Source organism: Leptosomus discolor, chromosome 1, assembly GCF_034619465.1.
Source record: "Leptosomus discolor isolate bLepDis1 chromosome 1, bLepDis1.hap2, whole genome shotgun sequence".
Taxonomy (NCBI): domain Eukaryota; kingdom Metazoa; phylum Chordata; class Aves; order Leptosomiformes; family Leptosomidae; genus Leptosomus; species Leptosomus discolor.
The window spans coordinates 86,950,961-86,970,189 of record NC_141391.1 but is presented as its reverse complement, the minus strand read 5'-3'; the positions used below and the strand labels follow the sequence as shown (position 1 = coordinate 86,970,189).

The following is a 19,229-nucleotide window of genomic DNA, read 5'->3' as shown; positions in this document are numbered from 1 at the left end:
AATACAGCTATAAATGTTTACGTGTGTTAAATGTGGGAGAAAGACTCTGGCAAGCTCTGGTTAAGCTTCTGGACTCCTCTCTGTCTCAGAGATTACAGAAGCACATGAATGAAATGGCAGTGTAGAACACACGTTGACATAGTGCTGCTGCTTTGTGTGTGTTTACTGTGTGGTGGGCTGTCTAGTAGGGACCTGTTCATTAAACTAAGTTATTAATCTAGTGTTATTATTTATCCAGAGTCTTCATAAGTAGAACATTGGTAATGTATCTTAATTAGTTCTCGGAGTGATCTTGAGATGTGTCTGCTGTGTCTGCCTGATCCTGGAGTCTCCGGGGTCACCGTTAGGGCTGCGCACTCTGTTTATACTTTGTCACGTAAAAGGGTAACGAGTTTGATGGATGGCTGAGGGAGGCCCTCCTCTTGAACTGGTCAACGGTTTATGTCTAAAAGGGTGGGGGGGAGGGTAAGGAAAGCCCTCCCATTGAACGGGTCAATGGTTTGCGTCTAAGGATAAGTAGAATAAGGAGACCTTCCCGTTGAGTCACAAGGTTCTGAGTGGACCGCTTGCTCTGTAAACTCCTTTTCAGAGAGGAGCTTAGTGGTGGCTGGATCCACCCTTAGTCCCAGACTTGGTCAACAGTTTATGACTAAGGATTGTTTTTGTGTAGCCCCTGTTAGAGTCAACGTTTGCCTGTTTCACAGTCCCCTCGCTTTGTGAGACAGATTTGCGAAGTTGTAAAGATAGGTAATATATTAAGGCGACAGACATAACAAGTTCATAATGCCATTGATAAATACACTTCCTGCAAAAAATCAAGCTTGAGTTGTACTACAGTGCTTTTGTTAGCATTGTTTTCCTGGGTAACATCTGACAAAGTTGGAGGTGCAATTCTTACCAAAGAGGAGAGAGATCCAGGCCCGTCAGCCATCTAGTAGTTAGTTGGGGTTTTTTTGTCCTCCAAACAGAGGATTCTAAATGCCAGGTTTGTACTCTTGGCGAGGTGGGACTAAGTCAATTATCGTGTGCTGACTGGCACTTAACAAGGCTTGTTGCATTGTCGAACAAAAAAAGAGGGGGCCGGAGCAGCGGAGAACAAAGGCATCATGTGCAGAGGTGTGGGGGTCTTCTTTGGCTTTACTGAAGTAACATCTGGAGGCGTGAGGGTGTTCTCTGCCTTTACTGAAGCAACATTGGGCTGTGAGGCCTTCACCTTACCCCAGGCACCACTCAGTTGGTTTCTTGTACTTGACCCAGCTGCTCATCCCTTGCCTTCGTTCAGGTCCCGCGCTTGTTGGCGCAAGATAAGCGTGTTGTTCAGCCTACGCTCTCATTGTAGTCGACCCCTGCTACTTTCTGCCAACTCATGGTGATTCAGTACCAACAAGCCCGGTGTCCCACATACATAAAGCATGCAATCCCATGGAGCTGGTTAGGTGTCTGTGGGCTCATGCAGAACTGAAAAAATCTGCCTTTTATGTTTTAGCAAGTTTTTCCTCTCCATGCAGTAATTAAGATATTTTTGTTGTTGTAGGTGATCACCAAATGACCTATATATATATTTTAAAGTTATTTGGCCAGCATTTTGGAGTGATTTCACCTTAAACTTAAATGCTGCAGTTCTTGATTCAAATGAATAATTTAAAAATGCAGGGTGAGGATCATGAACATAAAGCATAGTGTCATAAATGACACTTTGTCCTAGCTGTTTAACCAAGGCATACAGGCCCCTCACAGCTGATCTGTCCTATCTGCCAGGCCACCTCTCAGACAATTAGCCTGAGGTGTCTTGAAATGTCACTGTATTTGGCAACTGAATCCGCCTTTAATGACTTCATCTACTTAACTTTTTTACAATGCATAGCTGTTCTGGTATTTTAATTAGTCATAATGGAAACTGTCCCTTTTTTATTTTCTGGTTATATTTGAAATCCAGCGTGGCAAACATAAAAATAAAATTAAGTAGCTGAAACTGGAAAAATTCTGATTCTTTGTATTTAGATTTTTGAGTGCCATACAATAAACAGCTTTTTTAATTAAAGAAAACTTTTCAAAAGACAATTATCAAAAAAGAAGACAATCCACTAAATCTTACTGAACATACCTGCAAAGCCTTTGTGTTGTTTGTGTGTTGACTCTACCTGAAAGCCTCTCAACAATATACTGTAATTAAAATTTAGAAAAAGTGCCTTTTGGCAATACGAAGCATCATCCAGGTATAGTCACATGCAGTTTTATAGCTTTTTTCCCCTCAGAGTATAGTCTGTAACTGAAAACTTGAACATAACATTTCTTCATTCAGTAGTACCCAGAGGGAAGCAGTGTCAAGTAGAAAAGTCTGTTCTTTATTGTCTCAAAGAACTGTGACAAGGGTCTAAAATTGTTGGATGGTGTCACATAGAATGGGCGAAGGCCTAAATGTGTTAAACATGGTCACGTAGGACGGCCAGAGTTCTAGGTATGTTGAACGCTTAAGCAGAGCTGGCCTCAGATCCCCAGCTGACTTTCCTTCTGTGTTGGAATGCCTGCTATCAGGGGCTTTGATATCTGCTATATGTAAATGCATTGTGAAACCAAATACCATGGGATATTACAGAGGACAGAAGTGTGTATGCATTCAACAACAAAGTAGAAAAAAAAAAATTAAAAAAATGAATGGAGGCCCTGCCTGCTGGCAGTTACTCTGGTGCAAATTTCAGGAGAGGTGGTGTCCAAGCAGTCAGTTGGTCCTTCTGAAATGTACTCTCAGCTTCCAGTGACCTGATTGTCCTGCTTGAGTACTTGTTTTCTCAACCAGAAACAGGATACAGATTTCAAAAGACAGAGCTTGCCTTGTGTCTCATTGGGACGGGACAACCACCAAGAGGCTTACGCAAGCGGTATGTGGAGCAGAGCAGAGTGTGCATGGATGTGTTCTGGCACTGTCTCATCAGTCTGAATAGGTTTACCTTGCGTATCAAAAAGGGTTGAAGCAGCGATTAACATGTCAGCTTTTACTTCTGTGAATATTTAGTTCAAAGTAACACTAAAGTATTGGAAGAGCCCTATAGCATTAGCTGGTATGTTACTGCTGCAGGCCTGCTGCTGCCATTTGAACCAGTAGGTTGTGGTCTTTTTCTTTAGCAATGCTTGTTGTAACAAAGTTCAGAGGAGCAGCTGACCCTCTTCAGTTGAAAAATGAGACCCAACCTCAAGGGATTAGCCCAGCAGTTAGATGCATGCCTTTGAGAGTGGGGACTCTTTGGAAAAAGAGCTTTTGGGGATAGCTGGGAGATGGAGTAGATGTAACAGCAATTTGTGGGTAGGTGCGTGGTGGTGTGTGTGTTCTTCCTTACAGTAAAAATTTTGGTATTGTTACTTGGGCAGTTCCCTTATTCTTCTGCAAGTCTGGGAATAAAGGGTTATTAGAGAATTTTCTGCCAGTGTCTCTCTTCGTGTTCCTTACTTTGGTTGGCAGAAGGCACAACCAGCCTGCGTTTACGTCCTGACTCTTAAACATGTTGTTTGCTGCTACACGCCTTCCTAACTGAGGGATCAGAGGCTTAGCTGTAAATATGAGGAAGGCTCAGGATAAAGCTGAGTATACAGACTATTAACCTGAGGTCAGTTCTCAGTGAAAGCTCCTTTGCTGTGGGATTTTCTTTTTCATTCAAGCCTTGTTCTGCCCTCTGCTGCCAGTTCGTGTTATGAAACAGAGATGTTATTTTCATGGGAGTTACCTGTGCTAGCTTGCTGTTTGCAGTCTGCTTTACCAAACAGAATTTGAATTCCTGTCATTAAGCCGATTTCTCACTACAGATTAAGTGCTGTGTCCATTACATTTATAATGTATATTATATGAAGATGTGTAGTAAATATGCTAATATTGGCCTTAAAACAAACAAACAAACAAACAAACAAACAAAAAAACCAAGGTACAAGTTCTTACCCAGGGAATATTTATTCTGTTCTTCAAAGTGAAATTTACTTTCCGAAGGCAAGCAAATTTCTGATTTTTGCACGCGTGCTGATTCATGAAGTTGAGCGCTTGAGTTAAGAAATGCTAGTGTTGAGGATGCTTGTGCTACTTTAATGCTACCCTTGCCACATGCATGTGCATTTGATGCCTGTACTTACTAGATTGCGTACTATTTTCCACCACACAGCTTTTGTACATTGGTGTGTTGCACACGTAACAAGCAGCAATTCCATGTTTCACCTGTGACATAAGCAAGGCGAGTGCTGTTTTCCAAGACAAACTTCAGATTTTAGTTCTGTCTACTTTCCAGTTTCAGAAAGAAGTGAAGAAAGAAGCACTAACCACTTTGAACTTGGTTCATCTCTTGAGGACATTCATCTTAATGCACTGAATAAGCAAAGGGAACTAAAAGGAAAAAATGCATAATATTATGTGTAAAAAGGAGAAAAATAAGGATTGTACAGACTGCTTCAATTCTGATACATCTTAATTTCTTAAGTATCTGACATTATACCTTTGATCTTCTTTTAATATTACCTGAGTGGGGCTGCGACATCCAAACTCTTGAGAAATCCAGCCTGAAAAATTGTACCTCAACTTTGGATAGCTATAGCGATTGCAAGTAAGGCCAGAGCTTTTAGATCCACTTTTGCCAGTTGCATTCATGAAGCAAAGTAGAGATAAGTTTGCTGTAATTTTATTGACAAGCATGATGGGACGTATTTTGGCTAGTGAGTTTCATAGATAGTTGCTGAAAGCAAGAGAGTGATGAGAGTCAGTGCAGGATTTTGTGAACATAATCCATGGACATGGACTATCTTGTGTTCCTCTCCCGATCTCTCCAGCTTATCCCCATCCTGATTTCCATACACCAGGTTCCACCTCTCCATCTGAGTATGTCCCTTGCTGTAGAAGACCTTATCTCCTGCCTCTGCTTGCCTCTTTCCTTTTCTACAGCCTCCACTTGCCCCCAAGCTCAGTCTTCCTTCTTTGGGCTCTTGATCCAGTCTTGATTTCACCTCCTCTGCTGCTTCTAGCCTAAATTGTAGGTTTCACACTGTTTTGACTTTCAGATCACTGAAAAACTTTCTGTTGGAGCTGTAATTAAACTATGCTGACAACAGGATTCCCCTTCTTGGCTACTTGTTGCAGGCCCCTTCAAAGTAGTTGCAGACCTTTGCCATGGTTGCTTTAGTGAGCCGCCTCCTCCTCTGTCCTCCCTGGTTGTCAAATCTGACAATAAATGGCAGCCAAGCGAACAAACAAGCAGACTAATATGAAAATAAGATGAGTCTTCAGTAATAAATAGATTTGACCCACAAATTCTCATTGTAATTAACCAGCCGGGGGCTATAATCGCAATTTTCCGGGGGCCTGGCTGCTGTCAGGTAGTTGCTGTCTCTCTGTGCAGAGGAGGATTAGAGATGGTATTTGAAGGTGCTGCTTGGGGAAAAAGCAAGCTGTTATTCTGATGGGGGACAGCTGAGACCTGCTTTTTTCACCAGCCACCAGGGACCACCGAGGATGGTTTTCAGCCTTCGTACAGAACTGTGCATTTTACAGAAAGGCACTTGCTATGCAAAAATCTTTCCTTCCATAGACAGGATGCCCTTGGAGAGGAGCCCAGTGTGACTTTTCAGGAAGAGAGTTGGGGTAAATCTAAGTAACTTTTCCACTTGTATTTACCTGATAAAATTAACAACTGCAGTTCTTAGAGCAAAAGGGAAGGGGACTTAATTATAATTCAGTAACTCAGTTGGGAGCCCAAATAATGATTGCAAAGGATGTAAACTGTGCTGTGAGACACTGTGCCTGTTTGCACTGCAGCCCTGCTAAGACCCCAGGAGATCCTGAAAACAAAGAGAGAAAGGAGGGCACTGGAGCCACTGTCAGCTGTTTCAAAAGGATACCATCCTCTAGCTAGTTTAAGTTGCTAGAGCTGGTTAGCTTCCCCGTGGTATTGCAGAAGGTCCATCTAAGGTCTGTCTGCTTGTTCCAGGGCACGCAGGGAGGTGACCCCATGGCACCTTGTGTGTCACCTTCTGCCTGCCTGCCTTCTTAAATTGTGCTTTTCAGTGGTTCATACTCCGCAAAGAACTGGGGTGTCTGGATCCCAGTACAAAACATCCTTAGGCAACTGCCTCCCAAACAAGTAACCTGCTTTTAGATACCAACTCGAGGAGGAAACAAAGCATTTCCTACCTCGTAAAGAGGGCAGGAGGGCTGCTGCTTCCATAGCCTCATCCAGCACTAATTGCTGGTTGTTGAAATGAGCTGGTGCTAGTGGTTCCTGTGGGCAAGCAAGTTGTGGGGCTGTGCTAACCCATAAATATGAAGGCTGGGACTCCACATAGCATTAGACTGTAAGAGCTCCATACCGCTTTTACTGCTTTCCTGAACTACCTTTTTATTTTTCAGCCAAAATCTTTGAAATGAGATTATTAACAAAGATGAGTACATGTTAATTGCATCCTTATGGTTTTTCTCAGGAGAGTTTTAAGTTTTAAAACAAGCGTTAACAGGATGCTTGTTTGCTCTGAGAAGAGGAGTCAAGCATTTACACTGAGGAACTGTGCTTGGAGTTCGGCAGTAGGTAGGAGGCTGTGCTCAAGATGTATCTAAATCCTGGTTGTTAACCTACCTCCGTACAAGTGCAAAATCGTTCTTGTTGTTGATGTTAAATGCAGTAGATGTGATTTGGGTTTGGTGGATTTTTTTAAAATTCTTTTGGATGGTTTTTTAGTTTTACTAACACTTTTTTAACACTTCCTCCCCACCCTCTCTCTGACTTCAGCCATTGACGGATTTCTAAAAACCGATGAAAGACAAAGACTGGCGAAGGAGAGAAGAGAAGAAAGGGAGAAATACCTTGGTAAGATGGCAGGAGGTGTATGTGTTATTTATGTATAAATGTTAATAGGCTTAAGTTACTAACATGATATTTTTTCTGTTCTGAATTTTAAACGTTGTGGCTCAGTCTGTTTCTAGACTTTATCGCTTATATTACTACTTTAAAATTAAATTATAAAAAATAAATTAATCTATGCCTTCTTTGATTTCCATTTGAGTGTTTAATCTTCTGTAGTTACAAGTTGACTTTATTATTTATGTACTTTTGAATATAAGTTTATGTGCGAGATGGTGACGTGTTAGGATTCTGATTTATAAAGATACCAAATAAGCCTTGAATAATACTCAGGATAATACGTAGGATGATTTGGTGGAACAACGTCAATTTTAGTCTATTAAGTTTTAGCAATATTAAAAGATATCATGGAGTAGTTAAGGATGACATAAAGCAGATACCTTTCTGTAAGTTTTAAAATGGGTAATTTTTCAAGAGAATGAGGAAAATTAATTCATTTCCTGAATAACATAAGCATTGATTTCAGAGTTTTTAAAACAGTCAGTTGTTTTTGCTCTACTAATACCTCCAAGGAAATGTTGAGGAAATTGCAAAATATAAATATATATGTATATTTAAGGGGGGGGGGGGTGTCCTGTGTACACACAGTTAGTTTCATATATATGTGAATTAAATTAATTGCTCAATATTGTTTTGGACTTTCTGTATATACACCTATAAATATAGATATAAAAAATATTGAAGAGTTAACTCTACTTTTCCTCACTGTAATAACAAGAAAGGCCAGTAGCACTGTTTCTTAAGGTTACCTGACAATACCTATGAGAAGGAATTGTGAGCATTTTATGATTTGTAAAATTTAAGGTAGGTGTATATTTTGAGGAAACGTCAACTAAAACTGTATGGACATCTGTGAAAAGAATCATAGAAAAAAATACTGGTTTTCTTGCAATAAATAAACAAAGTGTTGACCATTTCTTGCAAAACCTGAGGCTTGAGACCAGTGACAGTTTTTAGTACCGTGGGCTTGGTGAGCAAGATTCCTTTTGGCAGTTCCTGTGAAAATCTGCTGGTGTTTAGTACTTAGTCTACCCGGAGGTTCTGTCTATATGGGGCATGTACCAGCCTGAGTTGTAGCTTACATGTCTTCCAGGTATACTCAGTCCAGACTATCTCTTCTGTCCTCTCGATTATCCATTCTTTGCTGGTTCCTGAGAAAGTGACATGAGTAGATTGGAAAGGACTTGGATTTAAAAAGCAGAAGAGGAGATGAGAGGGAAACTGGAAGCTGGAGAATTTGGGAGTGGTTGGCCCAGGGAATTTGGAAGGCATTGGCTGCAGTTCTTGTCTCCAGACATCATACGTGCCTTCTGGAAACATACTTTTTTAGGGTTAAGCCCGTTTCTAGAATCAGGAGCTCTGGGTTTTGGTCACAGTTTGTCTGTGGCAGATTTCTTTTAGAAGTTCAGAAAAAAAGCAGCAAGTTCCCCAGAAGGACAGGTCTTTGTGCAGCCAGCAGGTACCTTGCAGCAATATGGAATAACCTTTTCACCAAAGCCAAAACTCATTAATCAGTGGTTTAGTATCCCTAAATTAAGGAACAAGACTTGTATGTATGACCGTGGTGACAGAATGATTTGCTTCTCTGTCCAGAATCATTCCCAGGTTTCATTCACCCGCTTACTCCATAATCTTAGCACAGTCTCTGGACACCTCACTTTATTTTTGGTTTTCATCAACTATGCTATTTTCAGCTGCTCTACCTGACATGGCTAGTAGTTGTTAACAATTACCAACTGGCCACTTGTCTTCCGCTGTCTCTGAGTGAAGTCTTTATCTGTTGACAAGTCTGATTCTTCATGCATACAAGCCCAGGCTCGCCTGCAGCACTGACACCCCTCTCATACTGCCCTGTCCTGGGCGAAGAGGAATAGTGAATTCTAATGAGGCAAAAGGGGAGGACAACATCAACTGTATTTCTAACAAGCATAAAGTAGAAGGTGTTCTGTAAGGCAGGTTGGATGTAAGGAAGGAAGTGTTTTAGGAGTATACAGTATTCAAGAGAAAGAAATGCAACTCTTGGGAAAGGAACTGGTGTTGGAGGGAGTCTGGCTTTAAACCAGAGGGCTTGAGGGTGGAATGGGGCTAAAAGGGACTGAAGGTCATGGCTGTAGTTAAAGAGCCTGGGGGCAGGAGCTGAGGGAAAAAGGCTGATCTGAGAAGAGCGGATTGAGATGGCTGGTCAAGAACTTAGGAGTGATGGGAAGATACTGGGAGAGAGAAGGGTGAAAATTTGCTGTACAAGGAAACAGGAACTGAAAAAGCAGACTGAAGCTGAATAGTGAGCAGGATGAAGGACTAGCTCTTGTATAAACAGTGTTAATTCTGGCTCTCCCTAACTTTCAAGTTCTTAGCCTGGCAACTGTGAGAATATTCCTTCTTTGATATCGGCTGTATGTGTGTTGGTATGTGACATTACAGGGCTGCGTGTGTGGGGGCATGCTTACTGAACTCCTCTTCCTGCCTTTTTAAGGAATACACTTGCATGAGAAGTGGATTTTTCCTCATGATTTGTCACATTAACTTTTGCTGCATGTTTTCCTATGTAAACCTGAAGCAACAGCCCTGTATGTAATGTTGCAGTCTGAATTTCTGTAACAAACAACTGGGCAAACCTTCAATAACAGAAGTAGCTTCTTTTTTTCACACAAAGAGGCAGAAGTGGATAACAATGTAGCACCAAATTATGAACAGAACAGTGTATTTTCAAAGTTTCTTAGAAAATATAGCATATGTTGTCTTCATGTATTTATTTTGAAGGCAACCCCATAATGAGAAGCACAGTTTTAAAGATATTCCAAGGGCTTTTGCTTCAACATGTGTAACTGATTCACTTTAGAACCTAGTGGGAACACTTATTATGACTGAAAAAAGAATTTGACTTTAAGCTACAAAGGGACTTGAAACATAAGCAAAAGAAGAGTTGTTAACTGTTCTGTATGCTGTTTACACACAGGTAAGGGGCACAGACTTTCACCTTGTATACAAAGGACTTCCCTGTTTGTTTATTGAGCAAATCACTTAGGCTTACTAATCATTCCAGCACTTTTGTGCACTATTCTATCTTAGTGGACTAAAATCCTGTGTACTTGTATTTGTTGTTTTACTGTATTATGTCGTGTTACCAAATAATTTTGAAGTAGGAGAAAATTTGCATAGAGTGAAATGCACCCTTTTCTCTGTCTAAGCTGCTAGGGAACAGCAGATACTGGAGAAGGAGAGAAGAGCGAAACTTCAGTATGAAAAGCAAATGGAGGAGAGATGGAGAAGACTGGAGGAACAGAGGCAGAGAGAGGAGCAGAAGAGGGCAGCTGTTGAAGAAAAACGGAGACAAAAGCTTAAAGAGGAGGAGGTAAGGTCCACTGGGAGACATATGGCAGAGCAACTCTGTATGGTAGAACTAAATATAGCTGAATATTGACATGCATTAAACATTGATTTCTTTTGGCCCAGAGCCATGTGGGCATAACTTTGGGAACTGCACCCACACGTCACCACAGCCATATATACTCTACTACGCTTGTACATCAAAAACATTTTCCAAAGCTTTTTTGTCTCTTGATTTTTGTCTGATCTCATGTATCAGTCATCTACTTATGCTTACATATCTGGGACTCTTGACTGTCAAACGATAAAACATCAGCTTTCCAGAAGGTAGCTTTTAAAGATGAGTGTTCCCATAAAATGGCAAGATTTTTCTTACTGTTTTGTTTACTGTCCATGAAACTGAACTGATGTTTATGAAAATGTTTTCTTTTTCCTCGGTAATGTAAACCAGAAATTCTTTCTTAAAGCAGTGAAGAATGTAGGCTGGCTTAAAATTCTAGCACAGAACAGAATTGATCACGTATCTTTTGAAGTATCTTCATACCCTTCCTCTCTTTTACTCTTCCTGCTGAGATCATTAAGGTTTTTTTGCTCTAGTGAGTCCAATTTCTGATGCAGATCTCTGAATGCAGTGTGTGTGTGTCTCTCCGCATGACATCCTGTAGGAAACACTAACACTGCTACTGCAACTGATAAAGAATTAATGATTTTTGGAAAAGGGGGCAGTGGTTTTTAAAGAAAAGAAAAAAAAAAAGTGTAAAACAAATTTCCCTAGTTCCTAGATAAAAAGGCTCTAGAAATCTGCAGTCATTAACCTTCCTTTTTTTTTCTGCCCCGCCCCCCCCCCCCCCCCCAATCTTTTGATCAAAATATCCTTTGCAAAAGAGGTAAAACACTTCTGCATGGGATCAGAATAACATACTGCTGTCCATTTAAAATTTTCTTGTTTGATTTTTCACTTTAACCTGAAGAGAAGATTATATCTTGTCATTCCTCTCTCAGCTGTAACATACTGATTGTGGCTTCTGCACAATAGCTGAGAATTCCTTGTAAAATATTTTGTCGTGTGGTTTCAAATTTTACTAAGAAAAATGGCAAAACCAGGAACAAAGCGTAGGAGATATCTCTCCTTCTGCGGTAACATCACTGACCTGACATGTTCCTTTGCCAGTATTTCCTGCTAGTAAATTAGTATTGCCAGTAATAACCTTTTGTAGCTAAGCAAACTTGATCCCTTTATGGGGGTTGTAAGGGAAAGTGCTAAGTACAAAATGTTCCAAAACCCTGTCATCAAAATTTGCACCAGAGGGAGTGCGGGTAGGGCGAGAGGTGTGGCAAGAGCGAGCAACTGCCTGCTTTCCCTGCCTGCATGGTTGGTGTGTGCTGGAGAAATCGGAGCAGGTTTGTCAGACATAAGAGAGGCTGTGCCAGGTCAGACCCAAAGGGAGTTTTGTTCAGTGGGAGCCCTGTCTCCTGTAAAGGCCTCCTGCACTTGCCCAGAGGTGGACATAAGAAGAGACTGAACACACAGTGATGTTTCTTCCGTGTATCAGCAAGGCTCCCCAGTACCCCATACACGTGATGGAAGACTTATCTAGGGGTGAAAGAAAGGCTTGCTGCCTCCAAGTGTTTGGTCATAATATGAATACCACTTCTAGCTCTGCTCGCTGAGGTGGTCCTTCAAGCTTGAACTGTCCAAATCCTTTTGAGAGCCAAGACAGGCCCAGGCCTGGCTCCCTTCCCTTTCCTTTCCTCCCTCCCCCTCCCCCCAGGTTGAGGAATCTGAGGGAAGGCTGCGTGGGCAGCAGACAGGGGAGGATGCTTGTGTGGCGATGGATGAGAGCTGATGGGAAGAAAAATCCAGGAGCCTCTGATGGAGGGGAGGGTGCAAAGGGGAATGATCTGTAGAACAGGGGAGGATGAGGGAGGAAGGAAATTGGGAAAAGGGGACACCACCACCTCCTGGCTTCCCCTCATGGTTACTTGTCATTCCCTCATTTCTCAAATACCACTTGAATTCTGCTAAAGGATCTGCCAAATTCCACCCTCCACCCCTGAGCTCTTCTGATGAGCCCCTCAAACTACATATGTGTAGTAGTAGTGGTGGAGGTCTGAGTCCGGATGGTGATGAAGTTGCAGCTCCCTGGCCATTGCAAGTTACTCACTGCTTTGAGTCATTCTGGACATTTGAGGCTGCCTTTACTGGAAGAGCTTTGAGTCCATATTGTCCACACATGTGTTTGGGGTGCCCTTGCCAGTGAGCCAGTATACTGCCAGCACGTCCTCAGTGTTTCTCCTTTTAACACCAGTTGGTGGTGGGTGGGGACTGGAGCACCCAATTTACCTGCTCGTCAGATGTCTGAAGTGCCAAGTAGAAAGATTTTTCTTCCTTGCTCTCTGCATTACTCATCATAGTTTTTATTTTCCCTAAGTCAGTTTTCCTTGCTTTTTAATTAAGCAGAAGGCAGTGCGTATTTGTGATAGGAACAGGTTAGATAAATGTCTCTAGAAAACATTGCATCTGTAAGAGTTTTAGAGATGAATGGCTCAAACTGTGGGGCTTGTTGGCTTCCTACATCTGAGCATCCTCTGCTTAGCTGTTTTGCATGCAAAGGAATTCTCAAGGAGGAGGTGGCTAAAATTTGATTTATTTGCTTACTTTTTCCTTTCTGCAGTCCTAGATAAGAGATGGAGGTTTTAAAGTCTGTATTGATGGGAATGGAGGTGTTCTGGCAGACTTCTCCTCTGGGGCAGCTGGAGCTTGTTGCAGAGTACAGTGGAAGTGTGTCCAATGCCTCAGGCAGGGACTGAATAAAAATGTCTGAAAATCGTTCTGTCTGCACTGACTGCACCTTTCTTATCTGTAGAGGTCTTCAGTAGCACTGCTTTTACCTCCATGTTACTTTTAAAGCTGCCAACTTCCTTCAGTAAAAGCAATCACTGAACTTTGAGGAAAGAAGCGTGGTGTTGTTTAACAGAAGAGTTGCTTTTAACAGTAAGTAGTCAGTGGCCTTGGGACTAGATAAAAATAAAGCTAGTCCTCATTCAGTTAAAATAATTTTTTCCCTATCTTGAATTTCCATGTGACTTTGAAATACCTTGCAAAAAAATGTCTAGCTACATTTACAGGGTATTGGGAAAGTCTCTGTAGAAGCTGTGTTCTTCTGTTCCTGTGTTCTGTAAGACAATACAAGCATCACTTGTACAGGCCATGTCAAATACACTAGTGCGAATAAGAGCAATAACATCTGTCGAGTCAAAGATTAATTTTTTAATAAAACAATCGGATTTTTTTTTAAGGAAATTGATAAAATTGGTATTGATCCTACCGACATACTAACGTTTACATGAACTGCTACTGGTAGACAGCATCAAATCTCATCCAGCACTCAGATTTGAAAGATGGATGTCACAACTGCTAAATGGTAAACAATATCCTGCAGAATTGGAGAGATTGTTTTGGAGCACATGCGCTATTTGTTACATTTGTGAAAAGTATGCACTTAAACACAAGAGGCTGAAAAACTCTCAAGATGTTATAGCGTTAATTACTTACTATATTATAATTCAAAGTTAATTACTTTTTGAATTATAACGTATGGAAATAATTGGAACTGCTTTCCAGACATATTTTGGCAATTCATGTACTGAGTGGAATTCAGTTGCATGGGTAGTAGAAAAATTTTGCTGCAAACTGTTTGAGCTTGAGAGGCTGCTTGCATAGCAATATGCTGTGTGGTAGACATAAGCATATGTACCTCCTCATTACAATGCTGACCGTCCTCTGGTCCCCCCTGCCATTACTTGCTGCTGCGGCTCTCCACATACTTTAAAGCGTAGCCTTCACTTGTTCTGGGTTGTTCTTGATGCACACAACACCATTAATACACACCCGTAATTGCAATTGGTCGAGAGTAGAAATGAGTTCTATTGAGAAGGGTAGTTAAATTTGAGAATACCTTATTGCTTTTTAATGTTTTTTTTAAATGGAAGATAACAGAGCTCTCTTGTTGCTACGTGGAAGAGCCACTCAAAAGATGAAGCTGACTGATAATATCAGGAGACAGTGAGCTACTTACATACAGTGCTGATGAATATGTCAAGTGAAAAGAAAGAGGTTTTTGGGGCTCTTTTAGATGTTTGTATTGTAGGTATAAGGTTGTTTTAGAATCGTTTGCACAAATTATTTTAAGTCATAATACTTGTCAAATGAATTTTTTCCTTGTTTTCACATCTGTGTCATGTTTTACATAGAGAAAATGAAAGTACCTCAGTCAAATTACTTGTATTTTCACTATTGGGTTTTGCGTTTGTTTGGTTTTGTTTGGTTGGTTTTTAATTTGGACAATGCAAACATTTGTTCTGGTGCTTAGTCTGAGGAAAATCTGGATTAGTAACTATGGATTTTGGAAAGTAACATGTATATTTTAGATACTAGCAGTAGATGGCTCTCTTTTTATGGTTTTACGTTTTCTTAATTCAGCCTCCATGCAAAGCTTGTACTTTGTTTTTGTTTTTGTTTTTTTTTTGTGGAAGCCCACTATATCTTTAATGCAGAGATTATTTACTCTATAGAGTTTTCAAATGAGGATCACATGGATAGTTTGGTATGTGTTTTTAAGAAGGTACTTCATCTTTAACATAGACAGGAAGGGTTTTGTGCATTGTTAACTGATGAAGGAATGTTTTGTCTTGTTTGGTTTTTGTCACAGACCAAACTGTTCATGTATGAGTTGTTTATGCTATGCTTCCATATGTCTTATTGTTTTCTTTGGCTTTTTAGTTTTGTGCTAACTTAAAATGTTTTTAAAATAACTATCCTTTCTTTGTCAAAAAAGGCCTTTGCATTGTTCTTTATCTAAGCTATATCTGCAGGGTTTGATGAGGTTTAATAATTATGTTCTATAGTGCTGTAATGAAAAGGCTCTTCACAAATGAAAATGGATGAACCTCTCCACGTCAAGTAATTGAAAATTTCAACCTCAGATTGTAGGTAGTGTGGGCTTTCAAATATGTATGAAAAATCACTTAATTTCTTTAGTCTATTTCATCATGCATTTTATTCTTAAAATAGGGCTTTCATAATGGGTGGTGTAAGTGTATTCTGTGGTGTGCAAACTAGAATATTGCTGATCCTTGCTTCAGGCAGCATTAAAAAAAAAAAAAAAAAAAAAAACACAAACCAAAAATAAATCACCTGGATAATTGAAACTTGGCTGCTTTCATCTTATCTTTTTTGATAAATGTGTAACAATATTCATTAGATATGAAAAGAAAGAAAGAAAGATTCTGTGTAAGTGTATGCTTTACTGAGAAAGAAATAGGAGCGTGACTTTCCTTTGTGAAGCGTGCAGGTAGAAAGGGATATTGGGGCAAGATGCATAGTAGAAGAAAGTAATGAAAAGAAACAGACTGCAGAGAAGAACTGGTGATGAAATAAGAGCTGAGGTTTGGAAAGAGTAAGTACAGAAAAGTGACTCAAACAGAATTAAATAAACGTTGGGAGGTGGGAAGTTAAAAGCAAAAAGTGTGAGCTTGAAATTCAAAGCCAGCACACCAGGTTTTAAAGTAAAAATTGCATCATCAAGGAGCAAGGAAGAAAGAAAGACTGTAGCAAACTAAATCAGAGGAGAGTGACTTTGTATTCCAGAGATTGGAAGATTGCTTTCTTTTCACGCCCAAAGTAGGGACAAGAAGTGATAGGGTATTCAGAACTGGGGGGTTTTTCTGTGCTGTTGCAGAAGAGCCTGTGCTTGAGCTTTGTGATGCTTCATGCATTTGGTCTGTAGGGAGAAAAAGGAGGAGGAAAGAGGCAGAGAGAGCATTTGCGTGCCTGCCTGGACACTGATGGCACTGGCTAGACAGAAGGGAGAAAAAGGAGGGGAGGGAGGGTGGGGAAGCAGCTGCCTGCTTTCAGTGGTCTTTGCATGATGTGGCCTGATAGACTGTGAGCTAAAGACGTAGAAAGGAGACAAAACTGAAGTGGAAGCTCAAAACACATGATGGGAAGATCATCCTCCTGGAGATGGCAGCAGAAATTATAACAGCAGGGTGGGTCACCTGGCTGAAAGGTAGCAGGGACAGGAGCACTGAGAATGATGAAAAGGAAATGTGGGAATTGCCTTTTTTCACTCTTTGTGTAGAGGGTAATATAATGGAATTCTTTATGGTAAAGTGATTTGTGATAAGAGAAGAGAGCTTAAAGACAAAGGTAGTGGCTTGCTGTTGAAATTGATGGATAGTTGGTAGCAGGGTTGGACGAGGTGGAAAAAATGAGGTGAGAAATAAATTACTGAAAGTCATAGTAGTAGAAGAGATTCTTCAAAGATGTGGAAGAGACAAAAGTATATTGCAGATAACCAGAAGATGATGAGAAGGCATCTGGCATTGTAGAAAGCTAGTGACCATACAGAGCCCCGGGAAGGTAACACAAAGTGTACAGGTACATGCATAAAAATTCCAGGCGTGGTAGTTACTGGAGGTGCCTGATGTTGGGGTCTGATCTGCTGAAGGATCTCCATCAGAGATGACGGACTCAACATCAGTGTAGAGACTGAAGGAGGCATCCTTGAATAAAGACTGAAATTTTGTTGTAAAATATATCTGGGAAGGGGAATGGGAAACCTAGGAATCGGTGAGGGAAAGTAATCTGGGCAAGAGGTGCAGGAGAGGTTTTCCGCACACTTGATCTCAGCTACCAAAAGATATTGGAGACAGAGCAGGGGATTGATAGAAATTGAAGGGGGTATGATGTAATCCCAGAAGCCTGTAGGATCAAGAGTTTGAAGTGGATAGAATAAGAGTCTTACACTAGGCCAAAAGGACATAGCAAAGGTAGTCAGTATTAGGATGAAAAATACTAGTAGGATCAAGGGTGTAAAAACTGTTGGGGCAGGAGTTGAAGGCAGCAAGAGTAGACTCATCTTTCATGGTAAGGATTGGGCTGCTGAAATGTGAGGGTGAAGAAGCTGCCAGATGTGAATGAGGAAGAGGGTGGTAGGTGATGGAACAGTGGATGGGGAAGAACCAGGTTTTTATCTACTTAAAAGAAGGAAAAGAAAAGGTGCAGAGATCATTGCAATGACAATAAACCACTGAGAAACTAGCAGAGGGAAGTGGGAACAAAACTGAGTGGAGGTCTTTGAGTGAGAGTTAGGAGGTGGTGTTGAGGGAGTAGCTGTACGTTAAAGGTAGGGCAGGATTTGAGTAGGGAGAGAAACCTCCTTCTTGTTCCCCATCTGAAAATCCTAACTCATCAAGCCGTGGAGAAAAAATGTGGGGGTGGAGGAAAAAAAAGTAAATCTCAGAACAGCACGATCTGGCCATACACTAAAAAAAAAATACACAGAGGAAAAATAATCAGAAGCTTTTAAATGCCTAGGCTGTAAAGAACATAGTGGAAGAAAGGAGGGAGCTTTTTTTAAAAAATAAATAAATAAGGCATCTTGCAAAGTAACCTACTTTGGGTTTGAAGTGATCATTTATCTGCGTGGCTAGGAGGAGCCACTGGCATTGCAGCAATTTAGCTGTACTCAGAAAGGGGTGGAAAAAAATCCTGAGGTCTGCATAGACAAGAAGGAGTTAATGCTTGTCGAGCATTATTCTTATACAAATTAAGTCCAGAGCACAGCAGCAGCCTCACCAGCAGGAGCAGATGCTAGGCAGTGATGCAACCTGTGTTATTTACTTAGGCCTCTGTAGTGACCTCAGTGGCTTGCAGACAAAGGATACACGTATCTGGAGGTAGGTAGCATGCTGATACCTTCTTTATTGAGTCCTTTCTCTTTTATTGCAGACAAGCTCCTGTAATCATCTTGTGTGGAGCAACAGGGGAACTGTGTATTTTTAGCATGGTTTCAGAAGAAGGTGGGGAAGAAAAAAAAAAAGCCCCCAAAGAACTGATTAAGATTTAGTCTCTGGTTTTGTACCAATATAACCAGGAACGTTTAGAAGCCATGATGCGTCGGTCCCTTGAACGCAGCCAGCAGCTGGAACAGAAGCAGAAGCGATGGTCGTGGGGAGGAGCACTGGCTGCAGGCTCAGGAGGGAGAGACGGTAAGTGAAACAGGCTGCCTGCATTGCAGATCTTGGAGTGCAAAATGCATGAGGTTGTGGAGATAGTAAGGATGATGCATTTTATAGTTAGGGTGGTACTGTAGGGGCTACTGCCTTGGGGCGTGAATAAATGCTTTGTAGTTGCTTACCAGGCTTCCTCTCTCTAATACCTTCTGGGGAGAAAGATCACTCCTAACTTGAGGAATGCAGATCATTTTAAAAAAGTAACCACAATCTGTTTGGAGGATGCTAAAAATAAAATATGTGCTCTTTTCCTTATTCTCTTCCTCCGCATTGTCTTCCCCCACACACAGTTAGCAAATTTAGTATTCACCAAAGGACTGAGTGCTGTCTAAGCCTTGCAAAAGATGATCTGTTTTTGTTTGGTAGTTCTAAAAACCTGATGGGAATTTCTAGGTGACTATGCGGCATGTGTAGTTTAAAATAGTTAGGGTTTTTTCCCTGCATACTTTTTGTTGCTGCTCTTTTTGATTTGGCTTTAGAACGAATTATTTTTATTACATAATCAGTCATGTACTGCTTTTATATTTCAAAAAGATGCTTGTTTTCTGTTTTGAATCATATAATTTATTTAAATTTGTCAGGTTTGAATAAGCTGATGTTATGGGGAAAAATACCCAGTTTGGGCAAGGATGAAAAATGACATTTACTCTCTTTTAAACAGTGTATGAATATACTTAACTCTAAAAAGGCAAACTCTGTTTCATAATTTTCATGGTATGCCATCAAAAAAGCCAGGAAAGTAAATATATATATGATAATAAAAGAAGTCTTTTATACTTTGCGGAAGAAACCAGTTTATCTTTGTGATGCAGTTTGTGCTTAATTCCAGCTCCCCCAACTTACTCAGTAATTTCTTTCACCTCTTTTTGCTCTGATTTCTCTGCTGTGTAGGTGAATCAGAAAATACCCCACCCCCTGTTCTAGGTTTAGCTGCCAACA

General features: G+C 40.8%; 1 protein-coding gene across 1 annotated transcript in view; it reads left to right on the top strand.

Annotated features, from left to right (window-relative positions):
* MAP7D2 (MAP7 domain containing 2) overlaps positions 1–19,229 on the top strand; it is a 44,758-nt gene that overhangs the window by 3,276 nt on the left and 22,253 nt on the right. Inside the window, exons 2-4 of the mRNA XM_086482070.1 lie at positions 10,073–10,236; positions 18,152–18,266; positions 19,182–19,229. The exon at positions 19,182–19,229 is cut by the window's right edge and continues 51 nt beyond it. Coding sequence (XP_086338196.1) covers positions 10,073–10,236; positions 18,152–18,266; positions 19,182–19,229 — 327 coding nt within the window. The remainder of the gene's footprint in view (positions 1–10,072; positions 10,237–18,151; positions 18,267–19,181) is intronic.